Here is an 18,938-nt window from a genome sequence, read left to right as displayed (position 1 = left end):
ATGTCACATGATTTAATTTTTTGAATTCAAACAATTATTAAAATAAACAAAATAAGTAATAATAATAGTGAATTTCAATGAAAACAACCTAAAGATTTTAAATAAAATTATTTTTTCTTATTTTTGTGGAAAAAACTTCTTTTTGCCATAACTTTTTTTACATTTGGAATTTTGAGCATCTGAGAAAACTTCACCGGGCAAGCCCCGGTGAAATCGATTCCCAATTTTCTCTAGTTTTGTTTTTGATATATTAAACTTTTTTTTGATGTCGTATGCAAAAGTTATGCCCGTTTTACATTTTTCCCTTTTTTGAAAAAACGGTCAAAATTCATATCTCAAAATTTGTATACCAACTAGGCACTAAAACCTAACTACATCTCAAAGGATTTTATTTTTTGAAGATTTTAGCATTTTTGTTTATTTTCTACAAAACTAAAAAAGACGGTCCAGGGAGGGTAGAGTTTGAAAATTTCAGAATCCCCTTTAGCCAAGAGTCCAATCATACCCGTCGACTACATTTGCTAGCACCGTCCCCGCCAGAATCACAACTAAGGTTAACCAAGCCAGAGTTAACCCTTTCTAACTTTATTTGCTATGTTGAGCTAAATGACCCTGAAATTGAAAAGAACTATAATGAACTCTGAAAATGTTGAAACTTGGCATGGTATCATCATTTCATCCACATAGCTTGTGCTAAAAAGTTGAGAGGGTTACGACAAAAACTGGATGCACTTTGTGTACAAACTGGACCATCTCCTTCGAAGTATCATGGTTTCGGACGAAAACCCATCTGCTAGAAAGATATTTTATTTTTTTACTTATTTCAACTTCAGACATTTTACGCATTTTGTGCATTCAATATAAACCATTCAAAACCACATCCTAAATTTTGACCCTTTATAACTTCCTTTGCTATTTTTCATGCATTTAATGATTTTTTGACCTAAATGACCTTGAAATTGAAAACCCGACAAATGAACTCTGAAAAGGTTGAAACTTGGCATCGTATCATCATTTCTCCCACATAGCATGTGCTAAAAAGTTGAGAGGGTTACGTCAAAAACTGGATGCACTTCGTGTACAAAATGAACAATCTCTTTCGAAGTATCAGGGTTTCGAACGAAAACTCATCTATTGCAAAGGGATTTCATTTTTTTGAACTTATTTGAACTCCATACTTTTTGTGTGTTTAAAATACACCATTTAAAGCCACATCATAAATTTTCAATATTTTCTGACTTCATTTGGTATTTTTCATGCATTTACTTACTTTTTTGAGCTAATTGACCCTGAAATTGAAAAACACTACAAATGAACTTTGAAAAGGTTGAAAGTTGGCATGGTATCATAGTTTCACCCACATGGCATGTGCTAAAAATTTGAGAGAGTTACGATAAAAACTGGATGTACTTCGTGTACAAACTGGATCATCCTTCGAAGTATCAAGGTTTCAGACGAAAACCCATCTGCTACAAAGGCATTTTATTAAAACGATTTTAATTCCATACTTTTTATGCATTCAATATGCACCATACTATAACATGTTAAAATCTACAGAAAGTACTAACTAAAAATAATAAAAAACAACAATTAAATGACTAAAACAACTATATAAGCAAAACAATATTGTTTTAATTAAAATCCAAATTTAAATTATTCTAAAAATAACCAAATAAATCTTACTGTGATAACAATCTAACAGATGACTAGGAGAAAAAAGAATTAAATTAAAAACTATTTGTAAACTCAAGTTATTCACAATTTGGGTTTGAAGCAAATTTGAACAAATTCAAATTTAAACCATTTAAATTTAAAAACTAATTGCACAAACAGAAACTAGACAAAATTTTGAATCTAATGCAAAAAGAATCACTCAAAAAAATTAAATATCCTAAAAGATATAAGCAATTTAAAACAGAAACTACAAACAGAAATAAAATTTAAAAACAGGACAAAATAAAAATACAAAACACCTTTAGTCCCGGTTCGTGTCTCGAACCGGGACTAAAGGTCTACCCTTTAGTCCCGGTTCAAGACACGAACCAGGACTAAAGCCTCCAAACCCTTTAGTCCCGGTTCGAGACACGAACCGGGACTAAAGGTCCCTTTTGAACCGGGACTAATGACCGACCGGCGCCCTTGCCGTTCGAACCGGGACTAATGCTAACATTAGTCCCGGTTCGTAATGGAACCGGGACTAATATGTAAATTGAGCTGGGACGGAAGCCCCTTTTTCTACTAGTGTGGGCTGTCTTTGATGCTATTATTAAAATTAGTGATGAGGCTATTAAAAGGAATATTATGAGCTGTATTTAGGGAAATTAAAAAATAATTATGAAAGTATTTAAAAGGAAGATTATGGGATAGTTTTGGGCTTTTAAAAAGGAAGGTTGAGGCTAACTGAAATAAAACGGTAAGAAACGGTAGGGTATTAAAAAGGAAGGGTGACACCATGACTTAATAATGCAAAGCGTGCACCACCTACGTGTCTTAGACTAACCTACATCAAGACCAAGACATCCATTGGATCGTTGTCTTTGCAAAGCGTCCTCGGAATGAAACCATAGTTATTAGGATATAAGACTATTGAGTACAGAACTCTATCAAAACTTGTCGCATTGTATATATCATAATAACATAAGTACATTATGCTTTGTTGAAAAGTATCAAAATAAGTTCCAGGACATGAGTGTAGGACTCAATAAACTCATCAGAATTATAGAGCACAAAAATAGATGTGCATTATGTTGGTGGAAGATTTTCAAGTTATTGTTCCTTACACAAGTACAACAAATAAATATTAAACAAATTTGTGATCTTGAAACAAAAAGTTATGACCAATTAGCAAGATATCTTACTTTAATGATTCAGGTTTTCTTGTCAAACTCATATTTCACTTGGCTTCCCTTTTGTGACCTCAACAACTTGTGGCATTATGTACATAATAGATAGAACCCCATAAGTTCATGACTGTTTATTTAGAAAATACAGGTGGCATGTAAGATTTTTAGATGCTTTTATTTAGAAAGTAGAGGTACTACTCCCTCCATCTCGGTGCATTAGGCATCTTACGAAAATAAAATAATCCCAAAACACTAAGGCACATTACAATAGTACTAATTGCATGCATATTAATTATACTTCATCTATTAATTGAGGGACCAACGCATGTAACTTATGCGGCATTTTTTTTTTTTGACTTTGAAGAGGTCTCCTAATTAATAGCACATTTTTAATTGAGAAAGGAATAATGTGATTGGCTTCCTCTGTAATTCAGTTTCTTCTTCTATCCAATCTCTATGTGTCTAGGTTGCAGTGTGCCTTCTAAGATGCCTAATACACCGAGACGGAGGGAGTAAGTACTAAACCGTATTTCGGTTTGCATCCAATTAATTTTTCAATTGATTGTTCTCCTTCTAGATGCCTTTATGAATAATGAATACTCCTTGTAAGTCAATGGAACCTGATTAGATGCGATTCACAGCTAATCCAATGGCTGAAAAGGCTCAAGAATGATGATCGGATGGCCGAGAACGCTAGTGGTCTGAGAGGGCTTGAAAAGTGCATAGTTCTAATGTATTTAAATTCAACAATGATTGTAATGTATGCTGGATGTAAGAAATTGTTGAATAGAAGCGTAATTGTTACACCCAATAAAAAACTTCGAGCTAATCTCGCATTTAATGCGCAATATTTGGATAAGCATCCGATTAATGTTTGAATTAAATTTACACCTAATATATTGTTGTCATAAATGTCCTGTTAACTCTCTATTTGGATATGCATCCAATTAATGTTTGTCTCTTACAGTGACGTCTATTTAAGCACCCACATCTCGCTTGTTTTGGAACCACTAACATCGCTAGTTCACCAAAGAACCAAATCGTTTTCTCAAGCTACAATACCACAAAATCAACCAAAAGTGTCACTGGTGAGAGCTTTGTACATCATGAGGACAACCAATTTCCTCTGTGTCCTCGTTGTTGCAATCATATATGCCATCAGTGCACCAGCCACCGGTTGTGGTGAATTGAAGGGCAATAAATTGTGGAACACTATAATAGAGAATGGATGGGAACCAATCGGTAACATAAACGACCAGCATATCCAGGGGCTCGGCAGTTGGGCGGTGCTCGAGTTCAGCAAGCGCATGAACTGCGTGCTCAAGTTCAACAAGGTGGTGAGCGGTAGACAACAACTCGTGTCTGGTATGAACTATGAGCTCATCATTGATGTAACACACTTTGAAGGCAAAGAAGGCAAATACAAGGCAGAGGTGTACGAGCAGGAGTGGACTAAGAAACGGCAGCTCCTCTCCTTCACCAAGGTGAACTAGGAGGGGCACAATAAGTTTGGGGGCAATAATTGTGTTCTTGGAATCCTGTTAGCTGATTGTTTATTCAATAATAAAGTATTATCTTGCATTTTCATGTGTTTTTGAACATGTTAAGAATCAGACATATGCAACTTTGTTATGAGGAGAGCGATAAAATGGATCACTTAAACGTAACCAATAATGCATCTACCCAACTAGATCTATAATAATAATAATAATAATAATAATAATAATGGAGCCACCAAACCTCTGGTCCTGCCCCAGCATTTACAAATGTAATCCCCTGCATACCCCCCCCCCCCCCCAACACACACACATACACCTTTTTTGTGAGATCAAATTTACTTAGCGTGTACAGCCATGCTCAAATTTAGCCACTTTTTGAGTTGGTTTGCTAATTTCGCTTTGTACATGTGTATGATTTTTCTTATTACAAGCTATACAATATGACCTAGGTCTCTACTTTCCTTCGAACTTACCCTCCCCGCTCCCCACCCCACACAAAAAAGTTCCACTTTCCTGCGAACTGGGCGTAGTTCGGTTGGTTAGGGCACCTCCAAATTTATCTCTCAAACCAACACCTACAAATGTTTGTGGAACAATCCGGATCCACCTACGTTTTGGTGAAGGATGTCCCGCCTAGCATAAATTTATCTCTCAAACCAACACCTACACCAGCGCTGTTTATCAAAACATGGATGTACTCCGTGCTCATTATGTACTACTATTTGATCAGATACGGTGCACACTGGAGAAAACACACATACACATGCACATGCCAGCATATGTTCTCGGTAACAATCCGGACTTAAAATATGTAATGTAGCTAGTCAGCCCGCTGGTGCTGAATTAAAACGAGATCAAGGAAACCATATATAGTACTAGTATATATCTCACCTGAGAAACTAGTTATTAAACAAGCAAGTTGACGGTACTGAGAAATAATTACACTTGGACCCTCTTGTGAGTACAATGGCAGCAATCATATATATGGTAAATAAGACCACAATTGCAGCCACGCGGACCATCGCATTCATCCATTATTTGCGACCATCTAGCGCTGCCGAGATGGTACTGGAAAGGATAACCGTTGCAAGAACGTACAATAGCATCGCTCGTAATTGTAGGCATTGCTCCATAACTGCTGGTCATACTCCTTGTGATGAGAATATCGCCATCTTTGATGTTCATGCTCGGATTGATATCAAGGAAGAGAGTATGGCCTCTGATGCTTGTTACCGGGGCAATTTTGCCCATGGCAAGACCGACTACTCGATAAACCACCAGCCTGTTGGTAGAAATCAGTGGCATATGGTCAAAACCGGCCACCAGGATATCTGAGCCACATTCCGCTATGGTGAAGGAACGGAATTTGCTTGTGGGACACATAGCAATCAACTTTGGCGGCGACAAAGAAGACGGCATTGCCCCATACACATAACTAGGAGGGTCAAGTTGTAGTATGGGTCGTCCACTGCTACCCGTAGTATGAGGCTCCAGTATATAAAACTTTCTTTGGGATCATATGGGTATGGACAAGGGTGAGAGGCTCCAGTTGGAGACCCTCCATTGCCGGTCCTTGGAGGTAGCGAAAAATACACGGCGTATATATTGATGCACGATCATGACTATGATGACTCCATCCGCGATCACGCTCAAGGTTGCGACGAACTTGGGCTGCACCGAGTCGTTATACCGTCCTCCCACTACATCTAGAAGGTTCCAGTGGAGCGGCGGGAGCTTGACAATGTCGCCGGTGAAGGGGTGAAGGAGCAAGGTGGTGGCGTTGGCTTTGTAGAGGACAAGGAGGCCGTCGACGGAATCAAGGACACGGCAGTCCATCAAGAGAGGCAGCGAGGAGACGCAGGCCAAGGCTCCGGTCGCGAGATTCAGAAAACGTCTCTTGTCGACGCGAGGGTGGAGGTGGACGCCATGACCCTCGGGCAAAATCATCCACCGTCGCGGGTGAAATGGACGCCTAACATGATTACTGCTTACTGCCCAGCCCAGGCCCAGGCCCAGGCCCAGTTCCTGTTCACATCCAACCCCAGCCCTGTTACTAGGGCCCCAGTCGAGTTTGTTTTTTTGAACCGGGCTGCTCCCCTTTTCATTATATATCATGACGAAAATACAATGCTTTCTCCAAACCAGAAACAGAGAAAGGGAAAGAAGCGTGGCCCAGTCGAGTTGGCCAGGACAGCAACCAAACAGGCCTATCTAAACACAAGCTGCTGCAGCCAGGATTCAAAATGGATATATGAATTCGGCACAACAAAAATTTGCTAAAACATTCCCAATCATAAAGCATCACTTAATCTTCATAAATAGTGTGAGTACACATTGTTGCGCATTTATTTATAACACACATAGTCTCGGCTATTCCCCACTTATTATTAATACAAGATTTCCGCGATACAACCACCAACATGCTACTGCCTTAAGCTCTGCAGAATATACTGCGCATACAGGTCCCTGCGATGAAAGAAGAAAACAAGCGTCAAAGTAAACCAAAATACACCTTCACCGTCATCACTTATGCGACGGACGGAAGAATACATCTTGACAGAGATCAACACAAAACTGTACTTACATCGAATACTGAATGGCCTCGCGGGCAGTGGTCGCAGGTAAGAACGCATCGACAGCGACCTCCTTGTTCTCATTCTTCTTGTCTACAAGTTACCGCTAAGGATGCGAAGAAATGTACCTCTAAATTATGGTACTCCCTCCTTCCAAAATATAAGACGTTTTTGCAGTTCAAATTGAACTACAAAAACGTCTTATATTTTGGTACAGAGGTAGTACTCCCTCTATAAACTAATATAAGAGCGTTTAGATTACTAAAGTAGTGTTCTAAATGCTCTTATATTAGTTTACAGAGGTAGTACTATATAAGATACTCTGTTACAGCATGTAACAAGGAAAACAAATAAATTGGATTATGCAGGATACAGTCTTCAAAGAAGCGCTTGATCTCTTGGAGGCGGTGGGGAGACAGCTCACTGATGTCGTTGTAGTGACGGTATTCAGGATCATCCGCGCAGACTGCTATTATCTTGTCATCCTTTTCACCCTAGTGACAACCAACCGCCATCCTCAGTAAAACAAGGTAAGACTATTTTCATTCATCTCCCATTACCGCGCAGAGAATGGACAAGTAATACCTGATCAATCATGGGCATAAGGCCAATTGCTCTAGCTCGGAGGAAAGAACCAGGAATAACAGGCTCCTGTGAGAGATAAGAGAGTTACACGATGATCACTACTCCCTCTGTTTCAGTTTATAAGGTCTGCATAATTTGTCTTGAGTCAAATCCTTAAATTTTGACCATGATATTGTCAAGTTTAAGAAGGTTTGACTTAAGACGAACTAGATAAGCCTTATAAAATGAAAAGGAGATAGTAGATAATAACGCAGTTTACATAAGATGCAATGATACAATTGCAAATAGCTGGTGTTGATAATGCACTGAGTGCATGACCTACATGTTAAGACTAACCTGCATTAGGACCAACACATCCATTGGGTCGTTGTCTTCACAAAGCGTCCTTGGAATGAAACCATAGTTGTGAGGATATACAACTGATGAGTACAGAACTCTATCAACCTGTCATGTTGTAATAACAAAAGTACAGAAACAGAGATGCATTATGCTGGTGGATGCTTTTCAAGCTATTATTTCTTACATGAGTACAGTAAATAATATTCAAGCAATTCATTGTCTTGAAACAGAACGTGTTGATAAATGGATCTTACAAACAGAACACACCTTAATCAGTCCAGTTTTCTTATCAAGCTCATATTTTACTTTGCTTCCCTTTGTGATCTCAACAACCTGCAGTAAGATATACATATAAACAATTAAGTTCATGAGTTAAAAGCACTGCCATGACCGACTTTACATAAAGCGTCTAGCAGCGTTGGCAGAACAATCAAGCCCGGTCAATATACAGGTTTGTTACTGAGAAGCAATTTTGCTTACCAATAGACTAATGCATCTTAATGATGCACAAGTATCAACTGATCAATAAATTTAAGATGCTGGATTGTGTACTTAAAAAAAATGATTAGGTTAAAAGCACCACTCTTTCACTTTCAAGGCTACAAATTACTTGTACAATTCATAAGTCGCAAAAATAATAATAATATGGGACAAATTCCAGAGGTAACTAAAGGGCAGCCCGGTGCATGTAGCTCCCGCTTGCGCAGGGTCCGACCACTTTGGGTCTATTGTACGCAGTCTTTCCCTACATTTCTACAAGAGGCTATTTCCAGGACTTGAACCCGTGACCATCAAGGCAGCAGCTTTACCACTGCGCCAAGGCTCCCCTTCAAATTCCAGATGTAACTACAGGTCTAAATTCACAATCACAATCATAGATCATGTCCATCCAAAGGGAAATTAAATATTTACAGAGGCATGCTGAAGCCAGTGATACCAGGTTACCACAGGTAGTGCACAACTTCACATCCAATAATCATGCCACCACCATTGGCCTCAATATTGACGAGAAGCCAACTGGGTAGGTAAAAATATAAAAGTGAGAACCGGCGGGTATAATTTTATTCCATTTAATACTGATTGCTTCAATTTAACATTTTAACTAGCGTGTGCATACACTGCTTAACTGAATCGAAGCAGGAAATCATTGAAATGTTACCACAGGCTCTTACAACTGAATTACATTGATAAAACGTCAGTAATTTCGGTTCAGAGATAGCCCAAGTCACCTTTTACCCAGCGCAACCTTGTATAAGCTAAAAAATACTAGCTTGTTTGGCATGTGCTGGTTTTCACTTTCAGTTTCAGAAATATTTCAGCAACAACCAAAATCACCAAAAGAAAATTTCAGTGATTTTGATTTGCATTTCCACCATAAACACGCAAGAACAAAGTGAACAATGCCATTTCATTTTGTGCAAGCACGAACCCACTCCCAGGTCCAATTGCGCAAGATCCAACTTCCTAATTTACTTTGCGACAAGAGAACATCAAATATCTGAACTGACGAATATGTTCAGCTGCCAAGTCAGAAAGATAGCACACTTACAACATTAAACACGGCAGGAGCCCCAGGGCCTGTGCACCAAAAAATTCAATCAGCAATTCAGCATGCTTATTTTTATCAACACATTTAGTACTGGAGAAAAGGCTTGTCCTCCTCACCGATCTCAAGATCGTGCCACGGATGCGCGGCCACCGCCCTCCTCGACAGCGACGACAGGATCCTCTCGTTGAGCTTGGGTGCCGGCCGGCTCGTCGGCTGCTGCGCGGCAGCGGCGCTGGTCGAGTCCTCTTGGCTCATCCTGCTGCCTACCTACCAAGATGAACCCACGGATCAGACCTCGGAAGAAGAGCAAACCCCCTTACTCGAAACAAACACTAGCAGACAGCTACAGAGTTCAGGGGCACAGCAACACAGAGTACCCATTTTTCCTTTCCTTTTTGACCCGATTGGTGCTGGGTTCCTAGCTACGCCTAGATCTAGCCTCCGCGAGGAACATGAACAGATCATCCGGAAAGAACACGGACAGATCGGTGCGGAGTTCGCCGGCGGCGAAAACAGGACCAAACAGAGCAAAGCAACACTGGCGCCTAGCTAATCACCATGTATGGGATCGGATCGATGCTAATGAAAAAAGAAGCTTTTGGGATGGGAACGGAGGAGGATTCACCTGCGCTGCTGCGGTTGGAGGTGGCAGAACGACGGGCGGCGGCGGTGGGGGAGGAAGAGAGATTGAGTCGACTGATTGTCCTCCTCTGCTCGGCTACTCTGGCTCAGGCATGCGCTTAAAATGGAAGGGAGTTTTGGCTTTTCAGCCACCACCCTGCTCTATTATTTTGTCACAGATCAGCCCCCTAGGTACGGTCTAGCACTCACTCTAGCCTAATAACCACTATATATGTACTTAACTCTTTGTAAGTATAATTTTTATGATGTCCATCTATTAATACTCGAGTGTCACTAACATCTCTTTTGTATTTTGAAATGAGGACAAAGTTTGGTTAAAAGCAAAACATGGCCAAAAGAGGTTAAATAATGATCATGTCACTCTCAATGAACATAAAAAAGAAAAAGGAAAACCGTATTTTATCCATGTAAAAAAAGGCGCACACACCCATTAATTTATCAATCTGGACGCATAGGCTGCGACATATTGTAACCACGGGTTGCACTAGTTTACTGCTAGTGTTGCGGGTGCTAGACACACGAGGGAAATAGACAAGGACCAAGGCGTCCACCCACTTGTTGTTCAAAAATCCGAGCCGCGCTTGATTCGTCGAGGAAAAGAAATCACAATACGAAACCAAGACTTATTAGCGAGTTTAGCCGAGACGACTTCATTCCAGAACATGAATACGCACGCTCGTGTACAAATTAAGATGAAGCTTACCACCTTGTATCAGATCAACGAGAAGGGAAAGGAAGTTTTCAGAATGAAAAATAATAATTAAACACGAACATTCCATGAAAAATCATGAACATATTTTGAAAAGGAGAAAAAAAACAAATATTGTTATGAAATCATGAATTGTTTTTGTTGAAAACAAGAACATTTCTTCAATCCCTGATTTTTTAAGAACACGTATACTTTTGAAAAACCGTGTAGTTCTCTGAATACAAGAACAATTTTCGAAACACAAACATTTTTGAAAGTAAGAATATTGTTTACAATTCCTGAATATTTTTGGAAGCACGAACATTTAAATAAAAATTGTGAACAAAATATTCGTTATGAGAACATTTTTTGAAATTATGATTTTTTTCCCGAAAATACCAAACAAAAAGAATAGGAAAAGGAAAACGAACAAAAAAAGGAAGGAATAAAATGAAAACGAAGACATGAACTTTTTTGGAAAAATGAGAATATTTTTTGAAAATCCTGAATATTTCTAAAGTTATGGATAGTTTTTGAAAAACAAAAAATATTTGGAATCGAGAACATTTTTTGAAAAGCAAGATCATTTTCGAATTTTGAGAGCAATATTCGAACATGAACTTATTTTGAAAAGAAAAAATAACACAGAAAAGAAAAGCAAAAAGAAGAAACCGAGAACAGGAAAAAGAAAGAAGAAAAAAAAGAAAAAAAAAATCGGTAAAGAAACGACTAGGATGTAGGATATTTCCTGTTTGTCTCATTGCATCGATGCTCGGTCGTTCGTCTGTGTGAAGCGCCGGCAGTTTGACACAGTGAGCAGCAAATAGGATATTTTCTGCTTGAGGGTGCGCGGACGCATCGTGGCTGTTCATGCCTGATGGTGTTCTTTCTTCTATCTTTTTTCTGCCCAAGTGGGTTTTGGTCCAAGGGGCCCATTTCTGGGGTCGCTTTAAGCTAGCACAGGAGCAAGCCTCGCGTAGGCAGCGGCCTTTTTCTTTCTTATACATGTTCTTTTTTTTGCTTTAGCTTGTACTTTTCTTTATACTTTAAAATATTCTATATATATACAGAAAAATCTTCAGAAACATATTTGAAAATTGTTAAATAAGCATTACGAATGTATAATATGTAGTTACAAATTATACATAATTATTTTAAAAGTTTGAATAAGTATTAAAAATGTTAAACGTGTATTTAGCAAATGTCGAATGAGTATTCAAAATTGTTGGGAAATAATTTTCAACATATTGAACAAGTATTTAAAAAATATAGAATAAGTATTCAAGATGTTGAACAACTATTTCAAAATGTTGAGTAAGTAGTAAATAATATTAAACGAGTACTTGGAAAATGTTGAACAAGTATTTGAAAAAAATTACACGTGTATACAAAAAAATGTAGATCACTTACAAAAAATGTTTGTGACACATACGAAAATGTAGAGTGAAAACGAAAACAAATACATGAAAAAATGGAGAAGAAAAAAAAACTAAATAAAAATGGAAATGAAAATGAAAACCAAACGAAAAATAGAATAACGCAACAAACAAGGATATAATAACCAAATAAAAGCAAAATTTAAAATTGAATGAAAGAAAAAAAGGAAAAATAAGGAAAAAAAATAAAAAATAGGAAAAATCCCAAATAAAACGATTGGAATAGCCTCAAGTAGGACGCGCCCCTAGTTCTTAGCATGAAACGAACGTGGGTGGAGTGGTTAACGCGATGTGCGCCCTCGCTGAAGAGGGTTTGATCCTCCTCCTCACATTTCACTCCTTTTTTTGCGAATGGGTGCGTGTAAATGGCCGGCACAATACGTCGTGAGAGAGAAAATGCTTCAACGAATGCTGCTATTTGCATCGCTTAAGGCGATAAATAGTAGCGGTGCCATTTCTGACCTTGGGTGACCACGGGTGACGAGCTAGTTGGGCCGGCCTTGTGGCACGTGGGTTCGCTGACCTAAACCTCTATCTACTCCTTTTTTAATTTGTCGGTTTGATGTTGTCGGGACCAGAGTTAATAATGTGGGTAAAAAATTCCCCAAAAGTTATATGCACTGTGATGTTTTTTTACAAAAAGGACCCTGGCATTAATAGAAATATCAAACAGTGCAAAGCACCTCAACAAAACAAAAATTACTACGAAATCATTGAGATGCCCTTCATCTTTCATACTGTGTTGACGACGGGCCGTCACAGTTGCTCCACCCTGAGCCGGCATTACGTTGTTGGTTCCAGACGGAAAGTCGTCGAACGGGATTAGAAGACCACATTCGTCATGGAGACGAAGAAGAAGGAATAACCAACGGTGAAGCTCCTTGACGATCCATAGATACTCACAGCGAGAAAAAATCCTCAAAAACCACACCACTCCCACAAGCTTCTTGACATCGCCGTCGAGATGGGATAGACCCGGGAAGACTTTATTGGACAAGGCAGCGCCACCACCATCTGTGTGCCGCCCCAACAAAGCTTGACCCTAACATAAGAAAAAGATGCTAACCCTAACTACCAGCCAGAGACAAAGCACCAAGGTCACCACCCCAAACCACCGCCGGAGTGGCAGATAGAGGCAAAGACCAGTGGCTTCACCGGTGGAGGGAGGGGCGGCGATTTCTCCTCCTCGTCCGCCTCTCTCATGTGGTTGGAGAGATTTATGAAAGTCATTCAAAATTATGCAAAAATAACAAATTTGAACATCAAATGTTATCCCGAAATGTCATCCCAAACTTATTATTTTCATCGACGAGACACTACTGTTCCGTTTCGTATGAAAATTGTCAAACATGCTTGTCACACTAACACCGATATCCACAAAAAAATCAGAATTTTTTAAATACATTTTACCATTTTTTGGCCGGTACTTTTCATCCGAGAGCAAATGTTTCCGAAAGCCAAAACACCCCTCCCGTTGCTCGTGTCCTTCATTATTTTGTGTTATTGCATGACGACACGAGCAAGCAAGCGTGAGTGAAAAAAACTGATATCTAAAGTGACGGCATGGCGAGACCTTGTAAGATATTGACACAATTACACAGTTGAATAAAAGGTTGAGATAACTTTTTTGGAACAAGCTGACTTCGAAAGAAAACAACCAAATATTCTCCTTCCAAATAATTGCCACTTCAAAAAGAAGACACTCAATTTGATAGGGATGGGAGGTTAAACAGGCGCTCAGGGATGTTATTTTTTGCACTCTTTCTGGTACTCCTCCATTGATGGATAGCAATCATCCACCAATAGACACCACTAGCAACAATTAACCGGTGTGCACTTTGAATGATGGACACACAATCCGCCTGGTATATTGATTTTCTCGTTGTCCATGCCCTCGGTGGTTCGGCCTGTGGAGTGACAATGACAAAATAAACAAAACTGACAATTGTATATTAAAAAACAGACTAAGGACATGAATGGAAGAAAACATATGAGAAAAATCAGGAAGCAAAATAGCTTCGTTGTGTATGTGATAGTGTGACTTACACTGCGCATGAAAAGCAAAGCACGAAAAACAATTCATACCGACCTGCGTCGCCTAGCTTGCGCGGCTCGAGGGAAACCTAGCCACCTGCTGTCGGCCCTCCCCCCGTCGTCTCCTCCCTCCGCCGCTGCCGCTGGCCCCTGTCGCGGTGGCGGCAGGCCTCCCCCCCAAAGGGGGGTGGGGATCTCCGGACGTCTGTCTGCGGCAGTGCGCGTGCTCTCAAGCGCGGTCGGGTGTCGGCGCGACAGTCTCGGTCTGGGTTTTCGGCGTGGTCTGGGCGTGGACGGGCTACGTCGCGAGCTGCATGCAGCGGTGTTGGGCTCGAGATGTGCGCGTGGGGCTTGGATTGATGGTCGGGCGTGTCGGCGGCTGGCGCAAGTCGGGCGCGACATCTGGCTGGGCGTGGTGGGTGCGACGACTTTGGCACACGAGGTGTGTGCGGGTGGCGGGCCTACTAGCTTTTTTGTTGCTCACTCGGGTGGCTCCGATCTGGATCTGGTCTTCGATTTGGGTGCTTCTCCTTGCGACGCAGAGCTGGTTGCTGCGGCGGTGGTGGCCACGGTGGTGCTGCGGTGGTGGACGGCGGCTATGGTCAGGGTGGTGGTGCGTGTGTGGGTGTGGTGGATCTAGGGGTCCCGCGTCCAGAGAGAGAATGCTCTCAGCAGAGATGGTGATTGGTGGGCGACTGTCGTTGATGGTAGGTGGTTGGCGCATCTCCGGGAGAAATCCTAGCTCTAATCCTCATCAGAGCCGGCGGCGGCACTCGCGGGTGGACGACCTTTCTTGGAAACGTCGTCATGGAGTGCGCCCCTCCTTCCCATGGCTTTGGCTCCAGAGGGAAACCTCGGATCTACTGGATCGGGCGATGAAGGCGTCTTCGCGCCTTTCTCCTCCTTGGGGCGTCGTCTCGGAGCCGGCCACGATGGGGAGACCGGTGGATGGCGGCATCTTGGCCGCGTTGTTTGCTGAGGCGGGGCGTTGGTTCCTGTTGTGGCAACGATGATGGTGTCCCAGAGAAGCTCTGGTCGCGATGTGGATTTCGGTACTCGGTTCTTCCCGGCGTGTCCGAGGTGCTCTTTCGTGGGTTGCATGGTTGCTCTGAAGTCGGAGCTGCGATGGAGCCAATCCAGGCGACGACGATGACATGCACTAGGTGGTCGGAGGCGGAGGGCACGGTCGGCGCAAGTCCTGCATATTTCCCTTGCGAGGTCCGTCATCAAAGTCATAATTGTCGGTTGCTCGCGCGTGTGGCCTTCTGTTGGCATGTGCCGCCATGATGCGGCTGTTTGCAAGTTGGCTTTCATGATGGAGCTCTAAGGTGAAGTGGGAGTCTCCCATCCGGGGGCAACCGGTGATGATCATGACGCTTGCGACTCCTCGGCGGATGTTTTCTTTGCAGCTGTGTGTTCCATGCCGGTGGCGAGAATCGTCGGCGGTACCCATGTCATTTGGGTTTGATTGTATCGGTTTTAGCTTGGTTTTTTATAAATTATCCGGAAAATTCTCTTCTTCTTAATCAATGAAAATGGCAAGTCTTTTGCCTCATTTCAAAAAAAAAGCACACGAGGAACAATTGAGAGAGCAACAGGGCTACTACACGCGTTTGATTTGTGCGTTTCTCCATCGAAATTGATAATGCGATGAATGCTATTTTTTGCATGGTAATACGTGTCTTATTTATATTATAAATATCAAATTACATGTCTTGTAAAAACCGGCATGAAAAAACTAAAAAGATAAGAAAACATGGCAGAGCTTGATATCATCTTTCGTAACCTGCTTTAGACACCACCATAGCAGCCACTAAAAAAATAATGACGGATCACCTCCTCACCGAGCTCGATGTGGCTTCATCGTTATTATGCAGCTTTGCGGACCTTCAAGATGGCTCATCAAAGATTAAGCCATTGTCGTTGAATGAATCGGACCGCGTAACACCCCGGACACGCCATCGAACTTCAGATCTCACAACCCATCACGACTAAGAGGCCGAAGGAGGAAACCATACCTGCCATCCATCGATCACGAATCCAACACATGTTTTCTCTTCCATATGCCGTCGATGCAGACCACAATATGCATCCGCTCCTGGACTACCTCTCAAGCTCCGCGCTAACGCTGGAGCAGACGTCGTCGCAAAGGCGGAGCCCGAGGACACAAATCCATCACAAGGATGTCGTCGCCGCCATGATATCCCCGCTTGAACGCCATGATATACCCTAGAGATGATCGCCTCGCCGGTGAAGAATCTGAAGCTTCTTCATTCAGCATCGTTGTCGCCGTCGCCAAAGCCAAGACGTTAGACGATCAAAAACCTAAGCTACTAGGGTCTAAACCTAAAGCAAAAATGATCCGCACGCATGGGATCCGACGACTTTCCTCACGACCGAGGACCAAGAGGTTGCCGGTAAAGGAGAGGTGCCGGAAAACGACGCTGGATGGTCGGCTCCCTTGGCAGCGACGTCTAGGGTTACGGGACCTAAGCCTGATTGGACACCTAATGCGATGAATACTAGGTTGATAAGTGTGCTAGTCAACACTACCAAATATGATACCCTCATTTTATATATATACTATTCCCCCCTTCCTAAATATATTTTTTTAGAAATTTTACTAGAAGACTACATACAAAGCAAATTGAGTAATCTACATTCTAAAGTATGACTATATGCATCCGTATGTAATCTTTTAATAAAACATCTAAAAAGAGTTATATTTAGGAACGGAGGGAGTAGTAAATGTATATGATTCAGTACACATTGATATTGTGTAAAGTATTAATTGCACACATATACTACTAGGTAGGATATTATTTGTGCATTAATTGTTTGGTTAAGATTGGTATTGGTACTAGAAGGATTAAGCGCGCGTTGCTGCATTGTTGATGTTGTTGTAGTTTTATAAAATAAATTATCCTATTTTTAAAAAGTATAGGTGTATGAGATTTTTAAAAATTCAAAGCTCTTCAAGTTTGACCAAATTTGTAGAGACCTTTATTAATTTTCATAATATCATGTTGCGATCATTAAATTTATCATGACATAAATTTTCATATTTTATTTATTTAGTATTGTGGATACCGATGTCGATATTTTTTACTTCAAGATTAGTCAAAATTAAATAAATTTGACTTTTCAAGAAAAAAATGCACCTTATATCTTGGAACTCAGGGAGAATTTGATTTGGCTAGTGTGAGAGAGGATGGCCTATGTTTTATATTTTATTTATAATGTGGTATTTTAATGGGTATTTTATGGTGTGAATCTATGTTATGTGCTAATCAACCGATATTTACGTCATAAAATTTTCCGCGTCATTGTGTGCATGTAGTATTTTGGAGTTACAATAATATATTTCTATGTGACAAGGGGTGCACAGATTAATGTATTATTATAAGTCGGTTGCTATCGATTAATTTTAAAAATCATTGACCAAGTTGAAATCATGAACCCGATTCCAAATCGAATACCTCAATCGAATCAAAAAGCTTCAAAATTAAGGAGTATAGTAAATTAAAAAAAAAGCTTGTTAAGAAATTGTTGACACGGTCAAAATTGGGTGACCAAATTCGAATTAGAGACCTCAATTGATTGTGAGGCCTCCAATCCTAGGAAGATTATCTTGGTGTTATAACAATATATTACTAGGTGACGCGGGGTACACGGGATTGGTGTATTATTATAATTCGGTTTCTATAGATTAATTTAAAAATCATTGACCAAGTCAAAATCCTGAACCCGATTCCAAACTAAATACCTCAATCGAATCAAAAAGCTTCAAAATTGAGGAGCAGTGACGCGGGGTACACGGGATTGGTGTATTATTATAATTCGGTTTCTATAGATTAATTTAAAAATCATTGACCAAATCAAAATCCTGAACCCGATTCCAAACTAAATACCTCAATCGAATCAAAAAGCTTCAAAATTGAGGAGCATAGTAAATAAAAATAATTGAGTAAAAGATCCTGTTAAGAAATTGTTGACCTGATGAAAATTGAGTGACATAAACCTCAATTGATTGTGAGGCCTCCAATCACAGGAAGATTAGTTATATAGTTGATTTGGTATATCATACTAGAAGGATTGGGCGCGTTTTGCTGCATTGTTGATATTTTTGGATTTTCAAAATTTTATATTCAATCCCTGCCTCACCAGACCATTCATCACCTTGCGGCTGCAGCTGGGCGTGTGACAGTTCGTCATGGATGGGCTCGAGTTCTTAGTCGAGGAAGATGAATCAGGTTTAGTTTAACTTTTTAAGTTTGGAAATCTTTCAGCCCTTGTTTCTGAATCATATTGTCATCAGATTCGTCTGAATCCAGAAAATACACTAAATTGTGGTATTTCTGTGAGCAGTGGTCTCCTAGTTTAACCCTTTGTGTTTGCAAAATATTTCCACTTCTTTTTGGTGAATCAGGTTGTCATTATTGTTTTTTGAATACTGTGATCTGCATTTTCTCAAACAAAAACTATTGTTCGCATCTTCAGTTTGCACGCCAAATTTTTTGCCACTGATGTTGGTGTCGATGCCAGCTTCTCCCGCAATTTGGACACATGATGAGTGGCAGATGGCACATGTCCCTGGATCGGACCAATTCAGGAAGACGCCATGCATGGAGCTGGGTTTGAGTTGAGAATGGTTGTGGCTGTTATAGATAGGGTATGTGGTATAAATAGAAGAACTGCCATTGGCAACGGCATGATTCTACCAACGATCGACTAAAATGGCTCTCTGCTT

At 40.6% G+C, this 18,938-nt stretch overlaps 2 protein-coding genes across 3 annotated transcripts; one reads left to right on the top strand and one right to left on the bottom strand.

The window, feature by feature from the left end:
* The first annotated feature begins 3,828 nt into the window (after positions 1–3,828).
* Positions 3,829–4,430, top strand: LOC123431294 (cysteine proteinase inhibitor 8-like). Its single transcript, XM_045115115.1, has one exon. It carries the CDS (start codon positions 3,950–3,952, stop codon positions 4,334–4,336), a length of 387 nt encoding a protein of 128 aa, XP_044971050.1. The 5' UTR covers positions 3,829–3,949; the 3' UTR covers positions 4,337–4,430.
* A 2,184-nt stretch (positions 4,431–6,614) lies between these two features.
* Positions 6,615–10,226, bottom strand: LOC123428506 (soluble inorganic pyrophosphatase). 2 transcript variants are annotated; one of them, XM_045112727.1, is made up of 9 exons: positions 10,014–10,226; positions 9,505–9,655; positions 9,389–9,417; positions 8,107–8,172; positions 7,837–7,944; positions 7,501–7,566; positions 7,289–7,409; positions 6,927–7,008; positions 6,615–6,808 (listed from the first exon to the last, which is right to left on the bottom strand). In XM_045112727.1, the coding sequence occupies exons 2-9, from the start codon at positions 9,641–9,643 to the stop codon at positions 6,766–6,768; spliced, it is 654 nt and encodes a 217-aa protein (XP_044968662.1). In that variant the 5' UTR covers positions 9,644–9,655; positions 10,014–10,226; the 3' UTR covers positions 6,615–6,765. The 2 variants fall into 2 exon arrangements, with proteins under 2 accessions (XP_044968662.1, XP_044968660.1); XM_045112725.1 differs by having other exon boundaries at positions 9,505–9,651; positions 10,014–10,116.
* Between the last annotated feature and the right edge of the window lie 8,712 nt (positions 10,227–18,938).

Source organism: Hordeum vulgare, chromosome 2H, assembly GCF_904849725.1.
Source record: "Hordeum vulgare subsp. vulgare chromosome 2H, MorexV3_pseudomolecules_assembly, whole genome shotgun sequence".
Taxonomy (NCBI): domain Eukaryota; kingdom Viridiplantae; phylum Streptophyta; class Magnoliopsida; order Poales; family Poaceae; genus Hordeum; species Hordeum vulgare.
This window is presented reverse-complemented; position numbering and strand designations above follow the sequence as displayed.

Coding starts and splice junctions, on each gene's coding strand:
- LOC123431294 (XM_045115115.1), top strand. CDS start 3,950: ATGAGGACAACCAATTTCCTCTGTGTCCTCGTTGTTGCAATCATATAT.
- LOC123428506 (XM_045112727.1), bottom strand. CDS start 9,643: ATGAGCCAAGAGGACTCGACCAGCGCCGCTGCCGCGCAGCAGCCGACG. Junction 9,418..9,504: donor GTGGCACGATCTTGAGATCG/GTGAGGAGGACA, acceptor TTTGGTGCACAG/GCCCTGGGGCTCCTGCCGTG. Junction 7,009..7,288: donor CAAGCGCTTCTTTGAAGACT/GTATCCTGCATA, acceptor GGTAACTTGTAG/ACAAGAAGAATGAGAACAAG.